General features: G+C 41.0%; 1 protein-coding gene across 1 annotated transcript in view; it reads left to right on the top strand.

Moving 5' to 3' along the window:
* The window catches only part of rnf17 (ring finger protein 17), a 202071-nt gene that overhangs the window by 110779 nt on the left and 63938 nt on the right, over positions 1–27354 (top strand). The window contains exons 17-23 of the mRNA XM_072576645.1: positions 414–604; positions 2552–2702; positions 6628–6778; positions 13131–13246; positions 20141–20261; positions 21261–21375; positions 25852–26106. Of these exons, the coding sequence (XP_072432746.1) occupies positions 414–604; positions 2552–2702; positions 6628–6778; positions 13131–13246; positions 20141–20261; positions 21261–21375; positions 25852–26106 (1100 nt within the window). The remainder of the gene's footprint in view (positions 1–413; positions 605–2551; positions 2703–6627; positions 6779–13130; positions 13247–20140; positions 20262–21260; positions 21376–25851; positions 26107–27354) is intronic.

Raw genomic sequence — 27354 nt, 5'->3', positions numbered from 1 at the left:
TTGTCAAACATGCCTACGGTGAAGGCTTTGATTTTGAGGTTTTTGTTTCTGGAACCCTCGATTGTTTCCCTGCTGCACCCCCATACTCTGGGGGAAACCTTTTGCCATCCAAGTTACTCATGAATTATTTTGTGTATTGTCTCAGTTGACACACAAATCTCTCCTGCCATCTCAGTTCTTTATTTTTCTATTAAACAATTTATAAATGTTTCACTAACTGCTTCTGTGATTTGAATGGTACTTTTCTCCACTAGAGAAGGGTTAGATTATTTTGTTCCTTTTTGAAGGATTTCCATGCTAATTTTTGCTTTTTAGAATAAAGTTAGAAAGATATGCTAACTTGTGATTGTAAATGTAGTATATCAGATTGTCAGACTTGATTGGATCACCTTATCTTTTTGCCATTTTGATAGAGTAACTGTTGGAGTGTGGAAGCCAGGAATGAATTTACACGAATTGTAGATAACAAAGCTGTACAGATGATAGTTTTGGGAGAGGATGGCGACAAACTTCTTGTGGACTTGAAAAAACCTCCGATGGACAAGATGGAAAGTGATGTTCCTGTCTCATTACGTGATGCACTTGTCTTCCTTGAATTGGCCAGGTATTTTAAAGAAATGTCTGAATTCTCGGAAGGAATCTAAATGTTCATGTTCTGTAGTCATCTCACATTATGGATTTTGTTATAGTCTTGTTAAGTAAACACGTTAAGGCCTAAATTTATTGCTTTTTTTTTCCTGCTTTCCAATGTCTGAAATCCGAATTTCATCTGAAGTTCATAATCCTTGAAATCTAAGGGGCAGATTTTTCTGTGAACCAGGCAAACTGTATTTGCCAGAATACAGATTGGAGTGGTGCATGAGAACCCTACATTGTAACAGTGCAACAAATGCCTAGGATTTTGTTTTCTCTGGGCAGTTCCTGTACACCTAGTACCTTCCAAACATTTTCATGAAAATTGGTGACTTTTTGGATAGTTCAGATGAAATTAAATAAAATAGTTGTTCTGAAAAAAGTGAATTATTAAATGCACTGTCTAACTCCTAACTAAGTATTAAACTGACTCCATAATTACCTCCAAAACTCTCAAAATACCCCTCTGCCCAGACCACTCAATCCCAGATCCAGACCTGACGACCTTCGTTCCGGATCCGACCACCATTCCCATCCCCACAGGACCATACTAGACTCAGTGCAACCCCACCCTTGAAATGCCTTTATGTTTCTGAGGGAGATTTGAGCGGCATCTTGTCTCAGACCTGTGAAGTTGTTCCTTTTATAAATTAAGAGGGTCAGAGTGGCAAACTGAGTGAGATTGTTACTCCCCAAAAGATCTGAACCACAAGTGTATTTTCATTGTCTATGCACAGGTGGTCTGAAGACTTAGTTTGTGAATTCTGTACTTTTGAATCTATCTTCATTAAATACAGGGCTTGGACTGCTCAACTTCATTTTGTGTAATGCTTTTATAAGCAGCAGGAAAAATATGCTATCTAACATGCCTCAATCAGCAGATGAAAGTAGAGTTTACTCATTCATTGGGCTTTGTTTCCCAACTAGGTGTGTTTTGGGCCAGGCTTGGGAAGTTTGGGCATGTTCTATCGGGCAAGTGGATAGTACATCTCTTTTGTGCCATGCCTCAGCTCACCCCCATGGTAAAGAGCATGGGTGGGTGCCAAAATTCACAAAATATATGTAAATAATTTATGGGTTAATTAAAGCTTAACTAGTTGCAATATTACATTGCCCACACCATAACATGGTCAACATGAGCAGTCAGGTTGGAGTGAGAACTGTTTAATCACCAGGAAGAATGGAAGTTACTGTCTTTTGGAGGGTGTCTCGTGTCCATCATGGACACGCAATGAGAAGAGAAACACACACTCCCTTCCTTTTGCACCTGCATGTTCATTAAAATCATTGCCATCCTCCTTGTCCCTGCACTCTGCCTTCCAGTATATGAAATTGAACCCCAGTACAAAGTCCCTGCACTTACCGAGATCTGTAAGATGCTTAACTGAGTCTGCCTGAAGTCCCATCAGCGCCCCTTATGAACTTTAGCACTGCCGGGACTGCTGACCAATCTGGAGGACAGGACTACCTCCCAATGAGGGGCAGAAATCCTAGCAAGCACTTGTTTTGCCCACCTACAGTGCTCAATGGCTGCAGACCAAGCTTCTAAATAGCCAGTCATATTTTGTTTACATTGTAACACTGTTATGCACAACATCCTGTGCAGCATTTCTCACAAGTGTCTTTGGCTACACTGATATAGTATCCACTTTTTTTTGTGTATTGTTTCCTGTGCTGTATGTGGTGCCATTTGAATGTGTTCAATGTATTTTCACAATTTACACAAACTTGAGTGAAAAAAATACATCTATCTTGTGCAGTTTTGATGTGATTTGTCTCTATCTAATAGATCATTGCCAATATTAGGAGTTTTCCAAATCTGATGTCTGGCATTTGCTGAATATTCAAACACTTAACTTAATGAATTAGTTGGTGAATGTTCTTTTTTACATTTTTAAATAAACATTTATCTTCCTAGATTTGTTAGTGAATATTCTATCCCTATGCCAAATCTGGAAACCAACCAGTTGACTATGCAGTATTGTCCACCTGTCAAGCCACCTTTTTTAAAGGAGATTGAAATTATGATTACACATGTCAACGATCCATTGGATTTCTACATTCAGTTGGTACTTTTATACTTTTAAGCATTTTCCTAAAAATCTTCACCTTAAGATATAGAAAGACTAATATTTTAAAATGTTTTTGCTAAAATAGTGTAGTAATTCTATATAATGCTGCTTGATTCTCATGGCAAAAAATTATTTCTTTTTCAATGCTAGTTTATTTTCATGGTGTCATTCTGAGTGGGAGGTTTTACTCAAGCAAAACAATGCAACATAGTATTACCTGGGTCACTGACTTATCTCAGGGCCACCTCCAATGGTGCTATGGTACCTTTTGGCTGTATAGGTAATGTGATGGTTGTGTTCTTGTACAACCCTGTATTATAGGAAAATTACAATCTAGAAATGGTGCTTGAAATGTTGGTGATATAATTGCGTTACAGCCAACACGCGTTTTAAAAGTTTGTGCTTTCAAAACAACAATATCCCCAATTCATCAATCCATTATGGTGAATTTGTGTGAACGAAGCGCATGTTATAGCAGAACAGCCTGTATTTCCAATCCTGCAGTACTTTGTTGTGGGTTTAGTGCATAGATAGAGAACACTCAGACCTGGAGAGGGGAGCTACTCTGAACACCTGGTACAAACTGAGAGATTGGCAGTGAATGATTCTTTGAATCTGAAGGTATGTGAAAGGAAATTGATTCAAAAATGTCTAAAGACCAGTAAGAAAAATGCAGATGTGTGTGTGAGAAGAAATGTAGACAAGAAATTGGAGTGGGGTGAAATAATTGCTGTTCAAGTTGGAGAAGAGTTAGAAATTATGTACTTTATGGAGGCAAATTTGATTTTACTATGGGGCACACTATCTCAATATTTTGAAGTAGAAAAAGGATTAAAAGCTTTTCGGAGGCAGGCTCATAACGTGAAATTTAAATATGGTGATGTTAGAGCTGTCAAAGGTATCGGGAAGGTGGCATGTTTCACAGTTGAAGACTGCTGGGGTCTGATGAAGGATAAAGTCCTTCTGATAGTCACAGCTAAGGCTAAAATTTATGTAATATACTGTGCTAATAGATTTAATTTGAGCCATCCCAGAAGACAGTGAAATGGCATAGGTTTAGTACAGGCATCTTTCTTTTATTCCCAGTGCATGGTTTACTTTAATTCATATGACCCAGAAAATTGCTTTAAATTTTTGAAAGGTTTCAATCAACAGACTAGAGATACAAAACATATGGGAACAAATGAAGTTACAGAGTCATAGAGATGTATAGCACGGAAACAGACCCTTTGGTCCAACTCGTCCATGCCGACAAGATGTCCCAACCCAATCTCGTCCCACCTGCCAGCACCTGGCCCATATCCCTCCAAACCCTTCCTATTCATATTCCCATCCGTATGCCTTTTTAGCATACGTTGGGAGCATAGGCTGTCAGGGAAGGATGTGGTGGAAATGTGGGACTTTTTCAAGGAGCAGATACGACGTGTCCTTGATATGTATGTACCGATCAGGCAGGAAAGAAATGGTCGTGTGAGGGAGCCTTGGTTGACGAGGGAGGTTGAATGTCTAGTAAAGAGGAAGAAGGAGGCTTACATAAGGTTGAGGAAACAAGGTTCAGACAGAGCAGTGGAGGGATACAGGACAGCCAGAAGGGACCTGAAGAAAGGGATTAGGAGAGCTAAGAGAGGGCATGAAAAATCCCTGGCGGATAGGATCAAGGATAACCCCAAGGCATTCTATGCGTATGTGAGAAACCTGAGAATGACGAGAACGAGGGTAGGTCCGATCAAGGACAGTGGTGGGAGACTGTGTATTGAGTCGGAAGAGATAGGAGAGGTCTTGAACAAGTACTTCTCTTCAGTATTTACGAACGAGAGGGACCGTATTGTTGAAGAGGAGAGTGTGAAACGGACTGATAAGCTAGAAGAGATACCAGTTAGGAAGGAAGATGTGTTGGACATTTTGAACAACTTGAGGATAGACAAGTCCCCCGGGCCTGACGGGATATATCCTAGGATTATGTGGGAAGCAAGAGAGAAAATTGCAGTACCGTTGGCAATGATCTTCTCGTCTTCACTGGCAACTGGGGTGGTACCAGGGGACTGGAGAGTAGCGAATGTTGTGCCCCTGTTCAAAAAAGGGAATAGGGATAACCCCGGGAATTACAGGCCAGTTAGTCTTACTTCTGTGGTAGGCAAAGTAATGGAAAGGGTACTGAGGGATAGGATTTACGAGTATCTGGAAAGACACTGCTTGATTAGGGACAGCCAGCACGGATTTGTGAAGGGTAGGTCTTGCCTTACAAGTCTTATTGAATTCTTCGAGGAGGTGACCAAGCATGTGGATGAGGGTAGAGCAGTGGATGTAGTGTACATGGATTTTAGTAAGGCATTTGATAAGGTTCCCCATGGTAGGCTTATGCGGAAAGTCAGGAGGCATGGGATAGAGGGAAATTTGGCCAATTGGATAGAAAACTGGCTAACCGGTCGAAGTCAGAGAGTGGTGGTAGATGGTAAATATTCAGCATGGAGTCCAGTTACAAGTGGAGTTCCGCAGGGATCAGTTCTGGGTCCTCTGCTGTTTGTAATTTTTATTAATGACTTAGAGGAGGGAGTCGAAGGGTGGGTCAGTAAATTTGCAGATGATACAAAGATAGGTGGAGTTGTGGACAGTGAGGAGGGCTGTTGTTGGCTGCAGAGGGACTTAGATATGATGCAGAGCTGGGCTGAGGAGTGGCAGATGGAGTTCAACCCTGCCAAGTGTGAGGTTGTCCATTTTGGAAGAACAAATAAGAATGCGGAATACAGGGTTAATGGTAGGGTTCTTGGTCAGGTGGAGGAACAGAGGGATCTTGGGGTCTATGTACATAGATCTTTGAAGGTTGCCACTCAGGTGGATAGAGTTTGTAAGAAGGCCTATGGAGTATTATCGTTCATTAGCAGAGGGATTGAATTCAAGAGTCGTGAGGTGATGTTGCAGCTGTACAGGACTTTGGTTAGGCCACATTTGGAGTACTATGTGCAGTTCTGGTCGCCTCACTTTAGGAAAGATGTGGAAGCTTTGGAGAGGGTGCAGAGAAGATTTACCAGGATGTTGCCTGGAATGGAGAGTAGGTCGTACGAGGATAGGTTGAGAGTTCTCGGCCTTTTCTCGTTGGAACGGCGAAGGATGAGGGGTGACTTGATAGAGGTTTATAAGATGATCAGAGGAATAGATAGAGTAGACAGTCAGAAACTTTTTCCCCGGGTACAACAGAGTGTTACAAGGGGACATAAATTTAAGGTGAAGGGTGGAAGGTATAGGGGAGATGTCAGGGGTGGGTTCTTTACCCAGAGAGTGGTGGGGGCATGGAATGCGCTGCCCGAGGGAGTGGTAGAGTCAGATTCATTGGCGACCTTTAAGCGGCATTTGGATAGGTACATGGATGGGTGCTTAATCTAGGATAGAAGTTCGGCACAACATCGTGGGCCGAAGGGCCTGTTCTGTGCTGTATTGTTCTATGTTCTAAATGTTGCAATTGTACTAGCCTTCACCACTTCCTCTGGCAGCTGGATAGTTATTTAAAGAATCAGTGTCCTGTGCCCTCCACCATTGTTTGGGCCCAAAAAGTGTTAACTATTATTCAGTTGAAGATCATATGTATTTTGTAATCAACCTGTTAAGATATATTATTAAATTCCTCTGGAGCAGATGGGGCTTGAACTTGGGCCTTACGGCGTGGAGATTGGAACACTACTACTGTGCCCCTAGAGCCAAAGTGGGAGATTTTATAGACTGGATTTGATTGACCCCTAACCTGACCAACTGCATGTTTGCTACCTCAGTTGAGATTAATTAACTGAACACATACCAGCATGAACATGGAACCTTCCAAGTCTGTGGTCTTCAGGTTACACTACACAACAATATGTGAATTTTATCAGTCAAGGAAATGATTTGCCAGGTTTTTCAAGTATTTATGTTTTCCTGCTTCCTGCTGCAGATGGATAGTGTGGATCTTCTCATCCTCACAAGAAATATGTTTGAATTTTATACTGGAAAAGATGTCAGTTTGGAGATCCTGTGCCCATTTGTTGGACAAGCTTGTGCAGCACTCTTTGATGATGGAGGATGGTACAGATGTCAAATTAGTGGTAAGTAAATATGGTAAATATTTGTACTGTTGATTATTGTATCACATCCCCTATCATATTCAAACTCTGAAGTCAATAGCCTTTTTGTAAAATGGGGTACTTGGCATGCAGTCTTAGTCAAAAGACAAAAAACAAAGGTATCATATTTGTTTACTGGCATTTCTAATCGTTTTGGTTTGTAGTGAATCAACTATATCCACTGCTAAGCAAAAGAGCCACTGATCCATCCATCCTGTCCAACACAATTGCAGTGTCTACTGCATCAAAATATGTTCTTTGTCTTTCATCTAAAAGCCAGATAATTTGTAAAAGATATGGAAAAACATAAGAAAATATAGAACTTTATTCTGATCCCCAAGATGATTAAAGCATGTGCAGGATTGTTTTGGTGATAGTTAATGTTTTGTGTAAGGTTCTTTTAAGCTAATCTGCTAAAGTTGTCCATTTTGAATGCAAAGGTTCCTTCATTTTCGATCTGGTAATAATGTACTTATAAAAGTATCAGTGCTCCAGACAAAAGCATAGTTTATCATTTTTAGACTAAGTCTGTTGAAGGAACAAGTAATCCTAGTTTGATCGACGCTTCTTCCTGAAGAAGGGCTGATGCCCGAAACATCGATTCTCCTGTTCCTTGGATGCTGCCTGACCTGCTGCGCATTTCCAGCAACACGTTTTCAGCTCTGATCTCCAGCATCTGCAGCCCTCACTTTCACCTAGTTTGATATCATTGTCTTTTCCATGATAAAGACAAGAGGGGTGCAGAGTACAAGAATAAGGGTGTAATGCTGAAGTTATGTAAGATACCTTTTAGACCTCAACTGGACTATTGTATGCAGTTCTGGGCACCACACCATCGTAAGGATGTGAATGCACTGGAGAAAGTGTTCGAGGTTTAAAAGAATCCCTGTCCTCCTTCATAAAATGATCAAAAACAAAGGGGCATTGATTTAAAGGGATTTGTAAAAGAAGCAAATATGACGTGTGAAAAGGATTTTTCTTAGTGTTTTGGGTCTGGAATGCACTGCCTGAACATACAGTGAAGACTGGTTCATTTGAAGCATTCAAGAGGACATTTGGTGATTATTTGAATACACGCAGTATGCAAGGCTATGGAGAAAAGTATCCAGAACAGGTGTTGGCCTGAAACGTACCATTAGAATAATAAGCCTCAAGTGCATCGAAAGGTGCACTTTTGAAATAAAAGCACTATTTATCTGAGACTATTATAAATGTTAGTAAACAAATTATATTTCTGATCTGTCTTTTGCCTCCAATTGCATGTCAGGTGTTCCATTTGAAATGAGATTGTTGATTTCTGGGTTTATTTAGGACTAGGAAAGTGGTAGAGTTTTTACACAGACCTTGTGATTTTTAAAACCGACTTGACCAACCACTAAGCTAGCCTGCTGCTTGCAAATATTACTTTTTTAAACCCTATTTGTCTTCCTCAAAAACATTCTTTCTTTATTTTTTCTTTTTTTTTGGTGTGGGAAGCTATGGCAAGCCATGTCTGTTACTTATTCCCAACTGCCCATTAACTGAGTAGTTCACGAGGCCACTTCAGAGAATAATTAAGTCAGCCACCGGTTTACTTCGGATCTCTAGTCGCATGCAATGCAGTCGTTGAGATGTACAGCATGGAAACACCCTTCAGTCCAACTTGTCCATACCGACTAGATATCCGAAATTAATCTAGTCCCATTTGCCAGCCTCCAAGCCCTTCCTATTCATATACCCATCCAGATGCCTTTTAAAAGCTGTAATCGTACCAGCCTCCACTTCCTCCGGCAGCTGATTCCATATAAATACCATTCTGTGTGGAAAAAGTTGCCCCTTAGGTCCCTTTTAAATCCCCCCCCAATCCCCCACCCTAAATCTGTGCCCTCTCTAGTTCTGGATTCCTCCACCCCAGGGAAAGGACTTTGTCTATTTACCTTATCCATTCTCCTCATGGTTTTATTAGCCTTTATAAGGTCACCCATTAGCCTTCGATGCTCCAAGGAAAACAGCCCCAGCCTTCGGCTCAAACCCTCCAACCTTGGCAACGTCCTTGTAAATCTTTTCTAAACTTCTCAAGTTTCACAACATCCTTGCTATAGGAGGGAGACCAGAATTGTGCACACTGTTCCAAAAGTGGTGTAACCATTGTCCTGTACAGTTGCAACATGCCCTCCCAACTCCTATGCACTATGCTCTGAAAAATAAAGGAAAGCATACCAAACACCACCATCACTGTCCTATCTATCTGCAACTCCATTTTTAAGGGGCTATAAACCTGCACTCCAAGGTCTCTTTGTTCAGCAACACTCCGCAGGACCTGTGATCAACCTACTTGCCAAGTCTACCTTGCAACAGCTGCCAGACTATCCCCTCAGGAAATTTTCGAAGATTTCTTAATAGTGATTTTAATTTTCAAAGAGACCATTTTAAACAATTATATCACAACGTCAAGGCAAAAGTGAACTGAACACTACCTAAGCAATTCCATATAAAAATTTTGACTTTAAATCGGATTTTAAATTGCACAAAATCGATGCCTGTAAAAGCAAACAGTGCAGGGAAAAACTCAGCAATCTGGCAACATCTGTGGAGAGGGAAACAATGTTTTGTGACTTGCAATATTCTTAGGTCATACGGATACTACCAGACCTGCTGAGGGCTCTCCACCATTCTTGTATTAATTGCAGGTTCCCAGTATGCACAATTTTACTTTCAGACCTGTAAAAATATTGCTTGATTCTTTTTTTAGAAAAGTCACTTACTCAACAGGAAATGTTAGATACCTGTAATTGAATTTGCTGCCAGGATTACCAAAAAGTGCAAACAATTGAAATGTTGGCTCAAAGGCAAAATGTCAGTAGGCACCTGCACACCTTTGCAAACATTTTGAGGTATGAGGAAATCCAGTCTTTAACGTTTATGGTTGCCACTAGAACAGCTTGAGTTCTATAACAGATTCAGTTTTAAGTAGTGTATGAACTGTGCATTGCCTTTAAAAATTTTCCCTGAAACACAGTGACCTAAAATTGGTGCCACTGTTTCCAGTTTGGTGTGCATTTGTATTTTACAATTCTGGGAGAAATACATTTGCTGCTCATTAAGTACTCAGGAGTTACATATTTAAGTAAACTATTTTTGGGTTTCAATAGCTGAACAAATTATTAACCAGTCCAGGGATGGATGGTTCAGTCAGCTTGATTAGTGCAGAGAAAAACCATTCAATACTGAAGTCAACATCCTCCTCTTATGATGTGGTTTTTGAAAGATACTAACCAAGAATCAGGATATTGCTGCACTACTGTATCATGTGGTATTTCCAAATGTTTCCCTGCTCATTTATCTATGTAGTGTTATATTTGCCATGTTTCCTGCATTGCAAAGGGACCACATTTGCGAAACTTGCACTCAGCTCCCAAGAACAGCAATGCAGGAACAAGCAGATAATCTGAAGACAGCGTAAACATTGGTCAGGACGGCAAGGTTAATTGCCCTGCTCTTCAAATGTAATCTTTCACAACCACTAAGAAGATAGGACTTTGGTTTGAAATCTCATCTAAGATGACAGCACCTCAGTACGTCAATATCCTTTAAAGACATCCGTGGAGCAAGTCAGTTTTTACAGCAGTGATAGTTTGATGATCACTATTGCTGAAACTAACTTCGAATTAAATGTTCAAAATGAATTTAAATTTCACCAGCTGTCCTGGTGGGACTTCTGGATTTACTCCCTTATTCTTATCACAAAATTTCGTCAATGCCGTCATTATTCCAAGATTTGGAACATGTTGCCTCAAAATCGCTTTTTTAAAAGCTTCTATTGTCATGCTAGACTGCACAAATGGTCAAACTTCAAAGCCTCGAGCAAGTATCGTGGCTGCCCATGGCTTGGCATACCTCTGCTGTTCTGAGACAGCTGTTGCATCTGTTGTGGATTACTGGTGCTGGAAGAGCACAGCAGTTCAGGCAGCATCCAAGGAGCTTCGACATCGACGTTTTGGGCAAAAGCCCTTCATCAGGAATAAAGGCAGTGAGCCTGAAGCGTGGAGAGATAAGCTAGAGGAAGGTGGGGGTGGGGAGAAAGTAGCATAGAGTACAATGGGTGAGTGGGGAAGGGGATGAAGGTGATAGGTCAGGGAGGAGAGGGTGGAGTGGATAGGTGGAAAAGGAGGTAGGCAGGTAGGACAACTCCGGATAAGACATGGGGGCAGTGCTGAGCTGGAAGTTTAGAACTAGGATGAAATGGGGGAAGGGAAAATGTGGAAACTGTTGAAGTCCACATTGATGCCCTGGGGTTGAAGTGTTCCAAGGCGGAAGATGAGGCGTTCTTCCTCCAGGTGTCTGGTGCTGAGGGAGCGGCGGCGAAGGAGGCCCAGGACCTCCATGTCCTCGGCAGAGTGGGAGGGGGAGTTGAAATGTTGGGCCACGGGGCGGTGTGGTTGATTGGTGCGGGTGTCCCGGAGATGTTCCCTAAAGCGCTCTGCTAGGAGGCACCCAGTCTCCCCAATGTAGAGGAGACCGCATCGGGAGCAACGGATACAATAAATGATATTAGTGGATGTGCAAGTAAAACTTTGATGGATGTGGAAGGCTCCTTTAGGGCCTTGGATAGTGTTGAGGGAGGAGGTATGGGTGCAGGTTTTACAGTTCCTGCGGTGGCAGGGGAAAGCGCCAGGATGGGAGGGTGGGTTGTAGGGGGGCGTGGACCTGACCAGATAGTCACGGAGGGAACGGTCTTTGCGGAAGGCGGAAAGGGGTGGGGAGGGAAATATATCCCTGGTGGTGGGGTCTTTTTGGAGGTGGCAGAAATGTCGGCGGATGATTTGGTTTATGCGAAGGTTGGTAGGGTGGAAGGTGAGCACCAGGGACGTTCTGTCCTTGTTACGGTTGGAGGGGTGAGGTCTGAGGGCGGAGGTGCGGGATGTAGACGAGATGCGTTGGAGGGCATCTTTAACCACGTGGGAAGGGAAATTGCGGTCTCTAAAGAAGGAGGCCATCTGGTGTGTTCTGTGGTGAACTGGTCTTCCTGGGAGCAGATCCGGCGGAGGCGGAGGAATTGGGAATACGGGATGGCATTTTTGCAAGAGGTAGGGTGGGAAGAGGTGTAATCCAGATAGCTGTGGGAGTCGGTGGGTTTGTAAAAAATGTCAGTGTCAAGTCAGTCGTCATTAATGGAGATGGAGAGGTCCAGGAAGGGGAGGGAGGTGTCAGAGATGGTCCAGGTAAATTTAAGGTCAGGGTGGAATGTGTTGGTGAAGTTGATGAATTGCTCAACCTCCTCGCGGGAGCACAAGGTGGCGCCAATGTAGTCATCAATGTAGCGGAGGAAGAGGTGGGGAGTGGTGCTGGTGTAATTACGGAAGATCAACTGCTCTACGTAGCCAACAAAGAGACAGGCATAACTGGGGCCCATACGTGTGCCCATGGCTACCCCTTTGGTCTGGAGGAAGTGGGAGGATTCAAAGGAGAAATTGTTACGGGTGAGGACCAGTTCGGCCAAACGAATGAGTGTGTCGGTGGAAGGGTACTGTTGGGGACGTCTGGAGAGGAAAAAACGGAGGGCTTGGAGGCCCTGGTCATGACGGATGGAGGTGTAGAGGGATTGGATATCCATGGTGAAGATGAGGTGTTGGGAGCTGGGGAAACGGAAGTCTTGGAGGAGGTGGAGGGCGTGGGTGGTGTCTCGAACATATGTGGGGAGTTCCTGGACTAGGGGGGATAGGACAGTGTCGAGGTAGGTAGAGCTGAGTTCAGTGGGGCAGGAGCATGCTGAGACAATGGGTCGGCCAGGGTGGTCAGGCTTGTGGATCTTTTACCTTGTTGCATCTGTTGTACATGATTAAAGATGCCCAGCTCTTATTTGGTACACAGCAGTCTCTAAAATAAGTTGTCATGAGTGAAGCAGGCACTTGACTTGTTGCACTCATGCTTTTTGATCAGATGTGATGGCTCAGCAATATTTGCCACTAAATTGTGTGGAAAACATTTTTGTTTTGCAACTTTTATGTGAAACAAATACATCTAATCCCTCTGGAATTCTCCCAAAGCTTTTGCCTTGAGAGAACTTTCAAGCATCTCCTTTTTAAATTTAGTTTTCTTCATCTGTTTTTAATTAGCTCTATCACTTTTTAACTCTGCTATGGACAGTATTGTGTGTGTGCATTTGAGTAATCTTGAACTGTACGTATTTATAACAGCTGTAGTATGCTATAATATGTCTAATGTTTATTGAATAGTGTTTTTTGAAATTACCTGCTATTTTTAGTATGTATTCTTTTGTATGTTACCTGTTTTGAAACCTTAACTAAATAAGAAAAAAAAAACTAAAATCACAAGGGTTGTGTATGTGTTTTAGGCTTACCTGGACATAGAGAAGTTGATGTCAAATACGTTGATTATGGCAACACAGCACGAATACCAGTAACAAATACAAGGAAGTTAAAAGAGGATTTTCTAACTTTACCTATTCAAGTAAGTGTGAACGTGAATGTACTCTCAGACAAAGAAGGATCTTCAGAAGGAAAGTTACCAAAATCTATGCCTCAGTGAAACTTAATGGTGCATTTTTGCTCTTGCCTGTATGAGGCGTTTGTAATTCCAGAAGTGAGACTAAAAGCTTTTTATGCATTGATGATCTAGAGGGCTGTCAGAAGAGAGCAGGTGTAAAGGGGACAATTTGAATAGCTCTTCAAGAGGCCAGTATCTCTCATGGTACTAAATAATCGTCCTCAGTCCTGTCCCCTTCTGTACCATATCCAAAGTTTTAGTGAGGATGTTGAAATTTGAAATAAGAAAGAATACTAGAACTGTCAGCAGGACTGGTAACATCTTTGAAGAAAGTTAATATTTTTAAATCTATGGGCCTTTATCAGAACTGCAGCAGTCATACAGTTCACAGATACTGCTGGAGCACTGAGACCACAGGAAATAGGGACCAGAAGTAGGTCAATCATCCACTTGAGCTTGTTTTGCCATTTCAGTAGGATCATGGCTGATCTGAGATTCCATGTTCACTTTTTTCTGCCCTTTTGTGGCAAACCTTGATTCCGAAACTGAGGAGAATCTATCTATCTCAGCCTCAAATATATACAAGGACCCTGACCCCACATTTGTGGCAAGGAATTCACAAAGTGTCTCAACTCTTGGACAGGAGAAATTTTTCCTCATCTCAATCTTAAGTTGGCACCCCTTTTTTTTCTGAGACTCCTCCCTCTGGTCCGAGACTCTACCAGGAGGGAAAAAATTCTCTCTGCATTTACTCTTCCAGAGTCCCTTTCGAATCCAGTGTCTCAATGAGATCACCTCTCATTCTTCCAAATTCCAATGAGTAGAGTTCCAACCTGTTCAACCTTTGCTCATAAGACAATGCCTCCTCCATACTGGGGAATCATTCTCGTGAACCTTCTGTGAACTGTCTCCAGTGAAGTAAATAACTTTTCTTAAATAAGGGGACTAAAACTGCTCTCATTTATTTGCAGATGTGGTCTCTCCAACATCTTGTTGCAGTAAAACTTAGACTTACTAAGTTTTAGTAAGCACCCATAAAATACTAATGAGTCTTAGCAGCATTTTATTTATTCCAGATTTTTGGTAATTGACTTCTCTAATTCAACTCCAGTCTGACAATAACATAATCTTTCTATTTTCTTCCAGTAAAATTTAGATTGAAATATACTTTGTCTGCCCAAGTGTTCCAAATGGGTTAATCTGAGCTATTTTAAAATCTGAGGCAAAAGTTGGTCAAAGGCACACTGCTTAATGCAAAATGGATGCCATCATCTGAGCACACATCTGAATACACTGGTGCAGCAATAGCTCCAATGAAGAGAAATGTAGCTTGCTTATTGGCGATGTCACTGCTGTGCTTCTGGGTGGGAGGGGGGTGGAGGGGAAGCAGAGTAAACTGCTGGTTCTAAGTGGACAGAGGTTGCACGACAAATCAGAAAAAGCATCATTTCCAAAGCATGACAGTTCCTTAATGCATGCCTATTGTTAATGCTGTTCTTCATGGAATACCAAGGAGAACGAAACTATCTGTAGCACTGATACTCTCCATCTTTCACTCTCTTGGATTGCTACGTATTTCACTTCACATTTTGCTGCCTCCATTGAAGCAGTCTGCACCGACTGCTCTGTGTTAACTCCTTTCATTTCCTCATATCTACAACCTTTTGTTCGCCAACAGCGCTATTTTGTCCTGATTATTCACACCAGGGTTTCACCAGTAACACAGATGTCAGGCAGCCACACCAGGAGATCCCTGCACTACCTTACATAATCATTTGTGGACATTGTAGATGGTGGCATGTCATAAGGGGAACTGGTGAAGCCTCTGTGTCCTCCTAAAGTGCCTCCCCCACATTTCATTTTAAACTTTTCTTTCATCACTAGACATGATTAATTGTTATAGGTTTTGGAAGTCATTCATTTGTTTCTACTTACCCATGCCAACAAAGGCTAACAGTTGTCCTATTGTTTAATTGTAAATCCAAATAGCCGTGAACAACCCAAAAAAAGTTCAATGCTGCAGAAATTGGAGTATCTCTTGACAGGACACTGAATAGGGCACATTTATAGCTATCTGCTCAGAGTGGTACCCTACATAGTTTAGAGTGTAGGCTTGATGATCTGTGTGTGGAGATATACCAAGTGCTAACTTGTAGAAAAAAAGAAATTGGCATGGGAATGCTCGAGGGATAGTTTGGCAGTCCCCCATGTTTGACTGCTATCTTCATGAATCTTCTAGGCACCTTGAACTGCTTAACCACAGGCTTGGGACATAATATTGGGAAATGAATTGCTTACTGCAAAGCAAGTTGCCAGTTAGTGAGCATTGCAGGATGCTGTGCAATAATGAAAACTCTAGTGTTAGCTCTCTGAACTTGATCTTGACCCTGGGTCTAGCATCTTCTCTAACTAATCTCTGAAGGGTAGTTTGGGAGTGCTTCATCCAGAGGCTCACTGAAGATGTTATCTAGTATGGTGATGAAATGTCTGAAAATGAACCTTCCAGCTCAGTGAGCAAACCTACATCCAGAACCTCAACCTGAGCTGTAAATCTTCTCAGAACTCGCTAACACCTCCTGGGCACGATATGCTAAAATTGGCCCGAAAATGGGAAACAAATGCCATCTAACAGAGTGCCATCCGTGAACAGCTGTACTTCCTGCATGAATGCCTAAGAAAGCAGGTACTACCTAAATGTCTTAAATACAAACCTCCCCTTAACATCCCACTACCCAAAAGAATAGCAGAGCACAGTGACTGCAGAATGCTTAGAGAAATGATTAATGATGCCCACAACAGACTCCAGAAATACAACTGGGAAATTTTGCACCAAAAATCTTTACTCGCTCATGCAACAGTCCGTGAATGGACAGACACAATACAACAAGCCATAGATATTAAACAGCAACAAACAAAGAAAATGAAAAAACTAGACAAAGTTACAGAAAATAATAACACTAACAACACAGAAGCATTGATTTTTAAAAAAACTCATGGATAAAAAACTAGAGAACTGAATCACAGCCCTACTCAAAAAGTTTCAGAAATCTGGAGAAATAAATAAGACCACCTTCCAAAAAATGAAACCAGATGGATCCAACACTCCACGCGTGTACAGATTACCCAAAATTCACAAACCAGGAGTCCCCCTCAGACCCATAGTCTCGCTACTTGGAAACCAACTTACAGATTGGCCAAGGAGCTACACCAAAGACTAAACACTTAGTAGAGGATTCACGCCACTCCATCCACTCTACCCAGGAATTCCTGAAGACTATCAAAGACGCTAAGATAGAGGATGAAGTAATGATGTAACAGTCCTGTTCACATCAATCAACATCAACCTGGCCAAGGAAACACTGACTACCCTAATAGAAGACCTAAAGACCTATACACCAAACACCACCAACTTCTTCAGCAAGGAAAGTATCGTCAAGCTAGTGGACTTATGCCTTACCACCCACTTCACCTTCAACAACGGAAAACCCATGGGATCTCTGATATCAGGGTTCTTAGCAGAGACAGTAATGCAGAGACTCCAATAAACAGCTCTGCTAACCAACCAAACCAAACTTTGGGTCTGCTATGTGGATGACACCTTTGTCATCACTAAACAAAACAAATGAGAGGAAACTTCAAGACCACCAATAATACCCTTACTGGCATAAAATTCAGTAAAGAGGAGGAAAACGACAACAAACTGCCATTCCTAGATATCATAGTAGAGCAAACTTCAAAACAGCGTCTACAGGAACACAACACATCCGGACCAAATATTGAACTACAGAAGCAATCATCTCAACATCCACAAATGAAGCTGCATCAGAACATTATGTCAATGAGCCAACACACACTGCAGCACAGAGGAACTACACAGAGCAGAGGAAAATCACCTCTACAGTGTATTCAAAAAGAATGGGTATCCAATGAACACAGTCCGCCGATTTTCTCAGCAACAAACCTGAACAGGCAGACAAAATGCACCCACATACCCTAGCCACTCTTCCCTACATCAAAGCCATCTCTGAAATGATTGCCAGACTACTCAGACCCTTTGGCATCATAGTAGCCCACAAACCCACCAACACTAAAACAGCAGCTAATGAACTTGAAAGACTCTATACAGACAACAAGCAAAACTAATGTCATTTATGAAATATTGGTCAAGAACTGTAACATACATTACAGTGGATAAACAGGCAGAAAACTAGCCACTAGGATACATCAACATCAACTAGCCACAAAACGACATGACCCTCTCTCACTAGTGTCATTACATACAGATAAGGAACGACACCAGTTCAACTGGGACAACACATCCATCCTAGGACAAACCAGAGACATGCACGAGAATTCTTAGAAACATGGCGTTCCAACCGGAACTCTATCAACAAACACGTTGACTTGGACCCATTTACCACCCCCTGAGAAAAAGAACAGGAAATGACATCACCAACCCAAACATAGAAAGTCTTTCACTGCTTTGCCTGAGGCCCACTGAAGATGTTACCTAGTATGGTGATGAAATGTCTGAAAATGAACCTTCCAGCTCAGCGAGCAAACCTACATCCAGTACCTCAATCTGAGCTACAAATCTTCTCAAAACTTGCGATAGTTTGGGACTTTGAGATTGTGTACAAGCCTGCAGAGGGAATCTAGAATGTGTCGACACACTTCATGTAATAGTATACCTGCTCAGCCACTAGCCTCTCTTGTTCCAAGAGAAACAACCAACTGTTTAGAGAAAACGGAGTACCTAAGTTCTCAATAGCTGGACTTTCTCAAGGTTGTCTACTAGAGCCATTGTCAATGCCCTCACTGGAATTTAGCTTTCCACGACTAAATTGTAGCTGCTCGAAATCCACAGTGTATTTGTCCTTCAGGAGATTCTGTGCTTGATATTGGGAAGGTACCTTGGGAGATGGGAAACAGGAGGAATTCTGAAAGTAATACCTTGAACAAGAGCAGGCAGTTGGCCCACACAGGCTAGTTGGATCTTTTAAAATCTGAGAAGATTTCATGTCTCTTCTAATTGACTTTAATAGTCCATTAGTGCATTAAAGACAGACCCTCTTTCCAACATCTTCAAGAATAAAGTAATGTTATTAACGGAAATGAACCCAGTACAGTCAGTCTTTCTAATTTAGAAGTTAAAATTTGAGTGTAATGCTTAGTTTTATGTATTGTTGGATGATGTAGTGAATAGAGGCCTGACTGTATTAATTGTACAGTTGAGAACCTGAGTATTCTGATGTCTTCTCCACTATTCTTTAACAGAGTCAAGAAATAGATTATCTCAAATAAAAACAAAATACTACAGAAGCTGGAAATATAAAATAAATAGAACATCCTGGAGAAACACAGCAATATGTGTAGAGAACGAAACAGTTAACATTTTGTGTCCACAATAACTGTTTTGAAATGGACTCTTAGCGTAACTGTTTTTCTCTCCACAAATGTTGCTGGTCATGCTGAGTTTCTCCAGTATTTTCTGTGTTTGTATGAAAAGGATTATCTAGCCGTTCAAATAGTTTGTTGAATTTGCATGTATAAATTTTAAATCAAACAATTCTTGTATATTTTTCACATTTCTCGCATCCTTCCTTGTTTCCTTAAGAGCTGCTACATACTATATTTGTTTTGACTTTGTGGCTGTTTACTTTGGGACTTGAAGTACTTAGTACAGTTAAATATGTTTATGCCTTGTCAATGTCCAGACTCCCTACCTATTTTGTAACAACAGTGAAGTGAACGATGAGGAAAATATTAGAAATAATATAAGATTGAGAGAACATTGTCACTGATTTTATTCAACATTCTTTTAATAATTCATAGAACTTTACCAGAAGAGTATTTAATCTTTGAAATGCATTACATTTGTTTGCAATATTGGAATAGCCATTCCCACACCTTTAGTCCTTTCCTCTTAGTCTTATATTTCCTTTTGCTGAATTGCTTTTTATAATTCCTTTTGTGTGTATGGGTGTAATGCCTTTTGGAGACCCTTTCATCAAATAGCCTGTCAGTGTTTGAGGAGGACAACCCCAGTTTCTCCGATCTATCAATATAATTGAAGACTACCGTCCCTGGAACCATTTTTGTAATTCATCTCTGCACCATCTCTAAAGTTTTCACATTCACCTTGATGTGTTCCATTCGGAAGCGAACACAATACAGGTACTTCAGTTGAGGCTGAACCAGTATTTTTACAATGGATCTTCATCATTTCCTTTTGTAGCCTGTACTTCGAATTAGAAAGTCCATGATCCCTTAGTGCTTTTCAGTGTTTTTCTTAATCTACTCCTCTTCCTCCAACCATAATGATTTTTGTAAATGTAACCCTGCAAACTTTTCTTCCTGCACCTTGGAAAGGATGCACTCTTCTATTTATGTCTCATGTAATTCTTTTTACCAAAACCTACCACTTCTTCATGTTTCTGTGCACTAAAGTTCATCAGCTATCTAACCTGTTTTACCAGTCAGTCTTCCATTTGCAATTACTATTCTTCTCCCGGTTCCAAATTTTGTTATTGCATCTTTTGGAAATGTGCCTTGTACATCCATGTTTGAGTCATTTAATATATATCAGTGAAGCATGGCCCTAGTATCAACCCTTAGCGAACCTCACTGTATAGCTTCCTTCAGTCTGAAAAGTAACTGTTCATCCACTACTGTTTTCTATCACTTTACCAACTTTATAGTCAATGCTGTATTTATTTTGCAGTCCACATGGACCATATCAAGCACATCAATGAACGTTCTGTTGCCCCAACAAGAAATAACAAAAAGTAGGATTTTTGATGTGCAAAAATTTATAAATCTATAACAGCTAAAATAATTAATTACTCTGTATTTCAGGCTTTACAATGCAGACTGTCGAATGTGGAACCTATCAATAGCACAGAAGGATGGAACGATTGTGCAAAAGAGAGATTTCAATACCTTACATTGAACAAGTGCATGTGGTGTCATATAACTTGTACGTAATGTATTTCATTTATAAATCCTTCTAATTCAATGGTTCATAATCCAGCAGTAATTCATATTTCTAAGATATCCAATTGTAATTCCTCGATCAGATATTAGTTCCTTATTAGACTTGCAATAGAAGTGCTGTTGGGTAGTTGAAATCCCCTATTATCTTATTCTGTTTACACTTCTCTGAAACTGGTCTACATTTCTGTGCTTCTGTCTGTTCCCCATGTTTTTGAGGCCTATACTTATGCTTCAAGCAATTCAATTGTCCTCCTTTATTTTTAAGTTCTAGCCATATGCCTGAGTTGAGGAGCCTCCTAAGGTACCATCCATCCTTCCTATTATTGTTGTAATTGACTATTTGATCAATATTTTTGACACTATCTCATTTACATTCCTCCTTGAAGAACCTGAACATTTGATATGCGCAGCAACCACCTCCTTCCCCTCTATCTTAAGTATATACACCACGCTGCATTAGCCTTTCTTCTGTGTTTGACTACATATGAGGGCATGATGTTTAGGTGACATTTAAATTATTTCTACACTGAACTGCTGTTTTGGAGGACTGAGCTGGGCCTTCTAGCTGTCTTGCACCCTCTTGCACAATCTTTACACACACCATGTAAAATGTACACTGACCCCTGTGTGAAAGACAAAAATACAGCCACCATCATATACATGGTTTGGGTTGGGTGTGTATTTTAGAAGATGAGCAAGTATACAGATCAGCTTTTCCCAAATCCACAAGAAATTTCAGGCCCTCAACTACAGTAGGCCCCCCAATGACCTATAAGCTGCTTTTAAGAATTGCATGGATTCTTCAAGTATATCAATTATTTTAGCATTGTATTTATCATTTTAAAAAGTGCGTCACTAAAACAGTCTTGGGTTTTAAAGATCAGTAAACATACTTAGTTGTTCTAGGTTTCACTTTGTTATCTGTGATTAAAATATTATATGAAATTGTAGACTTATTGTTTATATTTCTTTTCTCCTTCAGGTGAATCTTGGGGAGACTCATTGTCAGTTCAGTTATCAGCACCTGATTTGAATGGGACAAAAGCTTGTATAAATAACATTTTAGTTGAAGAAAACCTGGCGTGCTTTACAAAGAAGTAAATATATTTTGTGTGCTTCTGTATATTTGACTTTTAAGTGACAGTGTATAGATGTGATTTTATTTTTACACTGATTTGATTTTGAATCTCCAATTGCTTTTATGTTTTACTGGTTGCATTTTACAATGTTTTAATGCAAATTAGAATATCTGTTTGCCTTTGCTCTAAATGGAAATTATTTTTGAGGTTTATTTAACTCCTAGAATGGCATTTATTATCTGGGAGCAACTAACTTAGAAACACTAAGGGTGGAATCTTATAGGGATGTAAATAATCTGGGTTATGGTGAGATGCGTGGCAGAATGGGTGACAAGTGCAGCGAGACCCTTCTCTCAATGTCAGGAGCAGCTCATGCCATTTTTCAAAATCTTTTTCAAAAACGGTGTGATGAGTTGTTCACTGGGCAGTGGTGAAATGCCGCTTGGCAGGCATTAATACTTGTAGAGCACCTTGTTAATGCGCTCTTCCCCCCGATTAACATTCAACCTCCCTACTCCACCTGCTTTCTACATTTCTATGCCTGATCCACATACAGGACATTTCTATTCTTCACTGCTGTAATGGTAATTATCATTATAATACAGTGGCAAGGATGAGAAGTCAAATGATAAATAGCACACCATCCTTGTCTTGTTTTTTTGCCCTGTTGCTGGTTGTTTCCCTCAACAAGAGACACCGGTTTTACAGGAAATGAATATGGGTGATGCAGCTGTTACTGTTTGGTGCAGGTAGGAGGTCCTAAGCAAGTGACTAGGCAGTACAGAGAGAATGCAAGGTTAATGGTGTCAAGGATTGCGATGAGTGAGAGTGATAGAAGGAAAATGCTGCAGGCAGTGGAGAAGGTTTTAGAGCACAAAATCTTAATGGATGCTGGGTGCAATATCGGACAGTGAATGAGAGAAATGGTGGCACTTCCACTGGTGGAGTGGTGAAGAATGTTGATCATCTTCCTAAAATGCTGGACATTCCTCTAGATGGCTGAGATTGCTTGAACCAGGGTGGCAGCCTTTGAGGGGAGGAAGTCCTATGTCAGCACCACCACGTATAGCATGAGCCTGGCCCCAAAAGAGGAGTGCTGATTTCTCCCATATGCCATGGCTAGAGCAAATGTCAGCAACCACATAGGGCAGCTGCAGACTGACTGATATCCGCTGGGTGGCGAATTGTTTCAGGAATGGTGCATGGTAAGACAAAGTGGAAATCGGAAATGAGATATGCTAATAGGGGCACAGTAGATAAACAATTAGGCAAAGTTTGGCAAGATATGGCGAGCGGGCTCATTGGGTCTTGCAGTGACAAACCCTGTTTTTAAACAAAAAAATTCACCAAACCCTTTTTAACAACTTCCTGCTGTTACGAGCCTTGAAAGGCTTTGAGGCTTGTGTTGCTCCTGGATGCTGTCAGATTTGTTAGGAAATTGTGAGTAAGGCATAGTGTTTATTTAAGCATGTTCCCTGAAAGCAGTTTCTTTGCTATCTTGTATGTTTGGTAGATGTTTTAGAGAAATTCCTATTAGGTCTTGCTGTATTATCATTTGGCTTGTTTCATCTATAATTGGTCATATTGTGAACCTTAGAATTATATTCGTTCTGAAATAATGCGATAGTTCCATTCCCATGTGATCCTGCATTATAAGAAAATCATGTAACAACAGCACCATTTAAACTAATGGGGCTAGAATTGCGTTTATAATTTTTGATAAGGGATAGCATTACAGCTGTGCTGAGGGAAGATATTCCTGGAAATACATCCAGGGAAGTTATTTGGGTGGAACTGAGAAATAAGAAAGGAATGATCACCTTATTGGGATTGTATTATAGATCCACTAATAGTCAGAGCAAAATTGAGAAACAAACATGTAAGGAGATCTCGGCTATCTGTAAGAATATTAGGATGGTTATGGTAGGGAGTTTTAACTTTCCAAATATAGATTGGGACTGCCATAGTGTTAAAGGTTTAGATGGAGAGGAATTTCTTAAGTGTGTACAAGACAATTTTCTGATTCAGTATGTAGATGTACCTACTAGAGAAGGTGCAAAACTTGATCTTCTGTTGGGAAATAAGGCAGGGCAGGTGACTGAGGTGTCAGTGGGGGCGCACTTTGGGGCCAGCGACCATAATTCTATTAGATTTAAAATAGTGATGGAAAAGAATAGACCAGATCTAAAAGTAGAAGTTCTAAATTGGCGAAAGGCCAATTTTGACGATATTAGGCAAGAACTTTCGAAAGCTGATTGAAAGCAGATGTTTGCAGGTAAAGGGACGGCTGGAAAGTGGGAAGCCTTCAGAAATGAGATAACAAGAATCCAGAGAAAGTATATTCCTGTCCGGGTGAAAGGAACGGCTGGATGACTAAAGAAATTGAGGATTTGGTTAAGAAAAAGAAGGAAGCATATGTAAGGATAGAGCGAGTGAATCCTTAGAGTATAAAGGAAGCAGGAATATACTTTGAGGGAAATCAGGAGGGCAAAAAGGGGACACGAGATAGCTTTGGCAAGTGGAATTAAGGAGAATCTAAAGGGTAACTAGAGAGAGAATAGGGCTCCTCAAAGATCAGCAAGATCTTTGTGTGAAGTCGCAGAACATGAGGGAGATAGTAAATGAGTAATTTGCATCATTATTTACTGTGGAAAAGGACATGGAAGATGTACAATGTAGGGAAATAGATGGTGACATCTTGCAAAGTGTCCAGATTACAGGGGAGGAAGTGCTGGATGTCTTGAAATCCGCAGGACCTAATCAAGTGTACCCTAGAACTCTGTGGGAAGCTAGAGAAGTGATTGCTGGGCCTCTTGCTGTGATATTTGTATCATCGATAGTCACAGCTGAGGTGCCAGAAGACTGGAGGTTGGCAAACATGGTGCCACTGTTTAAGAAGGGTGGTAAGGACAAGCCAGGGAGCTATAGACCAGTGAGCCCGACATCGGTGGTGGGCAAGTGGTTGGAGGGAATCCTGAGGTACAGAATGTACATGTATTTGGAAAAGCAAGGACTGATTAGGGATAGTCAACATGGCGTTCTGCGTGGGAAATCATGTCTCACAAACTTGATTGAGTTTTTTGAAGAAGTAACAAATTGATGAGGGCAGAGCGGTAGATGTGATCTATATGGACTTCAGTAAGGCATTCGACAAGGTTCCCCATGGGAGATTGATTAGCAAGGTTAGATCTCATGGGATACAGGGAGAACTAGCTATTTGGATACAGAATTGGCTCAAAGGTAGAAGACAGAGGGTGGTGGTGGAGTGTTGTTTTTCAGACTGGAGGCCTGTGACCAGTGGAGTGCCACAAGGATCGGTGCTGGGTCCTCTACTTTTTGTCATTTACATAAATGGTTTTGATGTGAGCATAAGAGGTACAGTTAGTAAGTTTGCATTTGACACCAAAATTGGAGGTGTAGTGGACAGCGAAGAGGGTTACCTCAGATTACAAGAGGATCTTGACCAGATGGACCAATGGGCTGAGAAGTGGCGGATGGAGCTTAATTCAGATAAATGCGAGGTGCTGCATTTTGGGAAAGCAAATCTTAGCAGGACTTATACACTTAATGGTAAGGTCCTAGAGAGTGTTGCTGAACAAAGAGACCTTGGAGTGCAGGTTCATAACTCCTTGAAAGTGGAGATAGGATAGTGAAGATGATGTTTGGTATGCTTTCCTTTATTAGTCAGAGTATTGAGTACAGGAGTTTGGAAGTCATGTTGTGGCTGTACAGGACATTGGTTAGGCCACTTTTGGAATATTGCATGCAATTCTGGTCTCCTTCCTATCGGAAAGATGTTGTGATACTTGAAAGGGTTCAGGAAAGATTTACAAGGATGTTGCCAGGGTTGGAGGATCTGAGCTACAGGGAGAGGCTGAACAGGCTGGGGCTGTTTTCCCTGGAGCATCGGAGGCGGAGGGGTGATCTTATAGATATTTACAAAATTATGAGGGGCACAGGTCGGATAAATAGACAAAGCCTTTTCCCTGGGGTCAGGGAGTTCAGAACTAGAGGGCATAGGTTTAGGGTGAGAGGGGAAAGATGTAAAAGAGACCTAAGGGGCAATTTTTTCACACAGGGGGGGGAGTGGTGGAGGCTGGTACAATTGCAACATTTAAGAGGCATTTGGATGGGTATATGAATAGGAAGGGTTCGGAGGGATATGGGCCGGGTGCTGGCAAGGTGGGACTAGATTGGGTTGGGATATCTGGGCGTCATGGACGGGTTGGACTGAAGGATCTGTTTCCATGCTGTACATCTCTATGACTCTAATACAAGTAAGGAATGTTCTCATTCTATGAACAATTGTCTAAACCCTTAAATTGCATTCTAGCCAATTCGCATTGAAGAAATGGGGTTTATAGCAGAACCAATTGTATCAGTAGCATTACTGCAGTCCCAGAGATGGAAATTCTACGTCTTTATATATTTGTAAAAAAGATTTCTCACCTTTTTCAGTATTTCTTTCTCACCTTTTAAATATTACTTTCAAAGTTATTTCACAGATAATGTAGAGCACAATAACAAAGCTCTGATGACTTCCACCAAACAAATAAATGAAGCTGGAATAATAAGTGTTCATGACAGTGTATCAAATTGCCAACAGCTTGAAGAAGTGGACATTTCTGGGACAGTATCAAGTGGAAATGCTTTTGATTACGGTCAGCAAGTGGACGTGAAAGTAACATTTGTGGCTTCTCCCAGCAGTATATTTGTACAGATGTTAGTGTCACAATGTCGGCTGAAAGAGTAAGTATTACATCAATCCCTAAAGAAATACCCAATGTATGGGGCTTAATTGCTTTTGTGCACAATGCCATTTTCTTTCCCTGTTCCTCCACTTGCAACAACTTTTTTGAAGAGCTGAAGTAAGCAAATTGTTCTGGCTCTGTCCTAACCCGAGATGAACAGTTAAAGAATGAAGTTAATAAAGAACAAAATTTCTTAGTGTTGTATTTAACTACTAATTGGTGGAAGGCCTTTAAATGTTTACTGGAAGAGTATTTGCAGTTCTGCACCTTTCAAGTGTCTTGTGTACGAGTGTATTAGTTTGTCAACTTTTGCGCAGGAAACCAGCCATGTGGGACTTTAGTTTACCCTGGTGCTCTCTGGACACTTAAAAGATCTCCGTTTAGGAGCCTAACCAAGGAATCATTGGGCTGAGAATTCATTCACAATATCTAACTTAGTAATTGACCTAATCTTGTGTATCCCCAACACTTGTTCCCATGTGTGCGAAAAGGCTATATCTCAATCTGTGTTTCTTTATAGTGATTCTTAATGCAGACATAAGATTCACGATATGTACCAAAGAAGGGAATAAGCAGCTTCTGTTCACTTTGATAACATTGGAATTTACTTAATGAAAGCATTTTACCAGATCTATTTATGTATTTTATATAATGCCTACGTTTTTCCTAGTTGTTTAACTGATGACTCCGTATAGATTTTGCAGAAACATTATGCAACAACATGTACTATTATTAGATTAATAATCGGTTTTAAGATTAAGGGTGGCACGGTGGCTCAGTGGCTAGCACTGCTGTCTAACGGTGGCAGGGTTCTGGATTCAATTCAACCTTTCAGAGATCTATGTGAAACTTGCTCATTCTCTGTCTGTGTGGGTTTCCTCCAAATACTCTGGTTTCCTCCCACAGTCCAAAGATGTGCAAATCAGGTGGAATGGCCAAGGAGGTGCAGGCTAGGTGGGTTAGCCATGGGAAATGCACGGTTAGAGGGATAGGGTGGATCTGAGTGGGATGCTCTTCGGAAGACCAGTGTAGACTCACTGGGCCGAATTACCTGCTTCCACACACTTCCACGTTCTTAAAAAAAAAATGAACAATCAGTTTAGAATTTTAAATGTGAAGAATGAACTTAAAGTGTAAATTATTCAGGCTGTAGAAGACCAGTCAAAGGAATGCAGAAGTGATTTAATATTCAATAAAACATGTGAAATAAAATATGTAAAATCAACAGAACAGTAATGTTTGTTCC

Source organism: Chiloscyllium punctatum, chromosome 9 (genome assembly GCF_047496795.1).
Source record: "Chiloscyllium punctatum isolate Juve2018m chromosome 9, sChiPun1.3, whole genome shotgun sequence".
Taxonomy (NCBI): domain Eukaryota; kingdom Metazoa; phylum Chordata; class Chondrichthyes; order Orectolobiformes; family Hemiscylliidae; genus Chiloscyllium; species Chiloscyllium punctatum.
The sequence above is the reverse complement of the archived record's forward strand: the minus strand, read 5'-3'. Positions and strand labels throughout refer to the sequence as shown.